A 2,855-nucleotide genomic window follows, 5' to 3' on the forward strand; every position below is an offset into this window, starting at 1 on the left:
CCCCCACAAAACCCAACAACCCACCACCCCCCGCGGGGATAACCGCCTGGGCGCCTACTCGCCATCCCCACTCGCCACAGCCGCGCGTGGCTGCTGTTTTCAGCCTCTAGTTTGCCCGGGAAGGTGGTGGTTGAAATCGGCGCTCTGTCACGACAGTGTCGCGCCGCCTGAAATAGTTCCTAAACATCCATTTCTCATGGTGAGGATAATGGGTAAGGGAAGGCGATAGTGGGACAAGAAATGCGCATTCCAAGAGGCTGAGGCGCGAAGTGTCCTCTCTCCGACTGCGTCATTCGTTTTGTACTGTGGATGAAAGTATGCACTTAGGCTTGTAAGAATTGTGTTCCTACGTTAGGCCTTCAAACTACTTTCTCTTCAGAGTAAATGATAGTAATAGCAAACTCCACAGAACACTCAGATTTCACAAATGCTGAAGAAATGCGCGTTTAACAAGAGTTTCCAATCTTTCCTCTAACTTTGACGTTAGATATTTGCATTGACAGATGGTTATCAAATGAAGTGACACTCAAAAGCGAGCTCCACACCGGTCTGTAGCGCTACTGAAACCACATTTCCAAAAAAGCTCCTTCCTTTCTCCACACAAGATCAAACTGCCGATGTAACAGCCCGGCGCCAGGGAACACGTTTCTCAAACTATCAGGAATCAACTCGGTTAAACGGGGAATGATAAAAGGAGTTAAGAAAGCTCTGGATTCAGCGGGAGTATCCGGGAGCTACCGATCATTTGTAAAGCGCAAATGGACTGTGAAATGTGAAGTGCTCTAAGCTGGTTTGGACACACTTCTGCTAAATGTCAAATTACCACTATTTCGGCAGCAAATCCAAACTACTCTGAACAGTGGGGGAAGGAAAGAGAGAAATGGAGAGGGAATTATGTTTACAAAAATTGAGAGACGCAGGTATTTGTAACCTCTTACCTCTTCTTATCACACCTCCTTGCCCGTTCAGTACAAGTCCACACTGGGCCTCCACTGAGCTCTTAAATAACGAGGGGACAAAAAAGGAAAGAAAGGAAAGAAAGAAATCAGATAAAGAAACCCACAGAGAGATCACATAGCTTTTGCTTTGTTACACGACTCGTCCGGGAACAATTAGTTAAGGCGAACTGGAAAAACACAGTTGTTCTCATCGAACTGAAGTGCTTTGGCGAAAACCCACCGCCATCATGCAGTCTGCCCCGACCCCATCAAATGCAGAATAATTATCTCTTTTAAATAATGATCATATTTAAGTACGAGTTTTTCCTGAACTGGGGACTTAGATCGGCAGTTATGTGGCAGGATAGAGACAAACAAGTACTTGAGAGAAGTGTGTTCCCGCTCTACAGTCGCATGCACAAAGGTAAAACCACACTTTTAGGTAGTACTTATGTATGTTTAATGGTATTATTTATATGTAAACACACATCTAAATTAATACATATGTTTCGTGACCCACTAACAAAGTGCGCACAGAAGTAGACAAAGAGCACAAACAACAGACGACCTATTGGGCTTTGCCGGCTACACAGAGTCGTAAAGCTGTTGTAACAATGCGTGAGTCCGCACATAGGTGGGAATGAATATGCATCTGTGTACACACACACACAGAGGCACCCATGTGTGAGTCTGGGGTGAAGAACCATCCAAAAACCTGCCTAGGGCTTCTGGTGCACATCCGAAGGGATCTCACTTCTTTATTCTCCTGTTACAAGGCTGATTATTTGGGGATCTTCGCCCTCCTTAATAAATATTTTTATTGGAATGATAAAAGACTTGAAAGGGTTGGGTTTTCTTTGGGTTTTTCCTTATGTTGGGGTTAAAAAAACACAACAAACCAAACCTAAATCTTTGCCCAGTGGAAATGTGTTAAAGACGCATTTTCCTCTACAAACAAACGAGGTATTGGACATGAAAGAGGCCTTTAAGGGTGTTAACCTACTCAACAGCCCGTGAAGAGTTAAGTAAATGCGGAGAGAGTCGGTGCATAATAAAAACCCCACTTTACAAAACAACCTTTACAGTCCTGGCTCTCTCCCCCACTTTCACCATATTGGCGCTGGCCCTGTAAGACCTTCCTTTTCAAGGCTCTTTTTTATTTTAAGTGTTCTGCCTTAAAGTGATTATGAAATCAATATGAAAAAAACTTGGCGACTGAGCATAAATTAAAGCGGTGATGGGAAAAGGTGTGACAGTTTTCTTTGTTGCCCATGGAAAATCTTTTTAGGGCACTGAAAGATGCCACTCCAGCTCCAAGACTGTTTGCATCTGTTAGGCTGACTTAAACCGCCCTCGAAACTATTGGACATTCACTTAAAATTCTGTGCAGGGAAAAGTATATTTACATTTGTTGCATTTGAAATGAGGCATATGCTGATGAACGTTTTAAAAAGAAAGACCAAGGAGAAAGGGGAAGACTGGTTAGACCACAATTTTTGCGTTAAAAGTATTTGTGTACAGCCCTGTTTCTGTTCGCCACCAAAACGCTTCTCCCTAAGCTCGAGGTGATATTCGCAAGAGCCCAAGTTTGTTCTGAATGATCTAAATCATAACGACAGATATTAATATTTTCAACTTCTCACCGCTCAGGCTTTTCGATACCTCAGTACACTCCCTCTTCTGTTCGGGAAAAGAGGGAGGAGGAAAAATAAAGAAGAGATTAGGTACAAAGACGTTAAGTCTTTTACTTTCAAATAAAGCGTGATCGAAAAATTAATATTTTCCAAAGAAAAGCTGTAGATTTTTTTCTTCTTTAAATAAATAAATAAAAAAGAATGTGCCTCTAGCAGCTTAACCAATCTCCCTCTCTCTCTCTCTCTCTCTCTCTCTTTTTTTTTTTTTTTTTTTTTTTTTTTT

At 42.3% G+C, this 2,855-nt stretch overlaps 1 protein-coding gene across 2 annotated transcripts in view; it reads right to left on the bottom strand.

The window, feature by feature from the left end:
* TFAP2D (transcription factor AP-2 delta) overlaps window positions 1–2,855 on the bottom strand; it is a 48,756-nt gene that overhangs the window by 43,086 nt on the left and 2,815 nt on the right. For both annotated transcript variants that reach the window (XM_026846193.1, XM_026846192.1), the window contains one exon: window positions 939–999. In XM_026846193.1, coding sequence (XP_026701994.1) covers window positions 939–999 — 61 coding nt within the window. The remainder of the gene's footprint in view (window positions 1–938; window positions 1,000–2,855) is intronic.

Source organism: Athene cunicularia, assembly GCF_003259725.1.
Source record: "Athene cunicularia isolate RWA chromosome 3 unlocalized genomic scaffold, athCun1 chr3_part1, whole genome shotgun sequence".
NCBI lineage: Eukaryota > Metazoa > Chordata > Aves > Strigiformes > Strigidae > Athene > Athene cunicularia.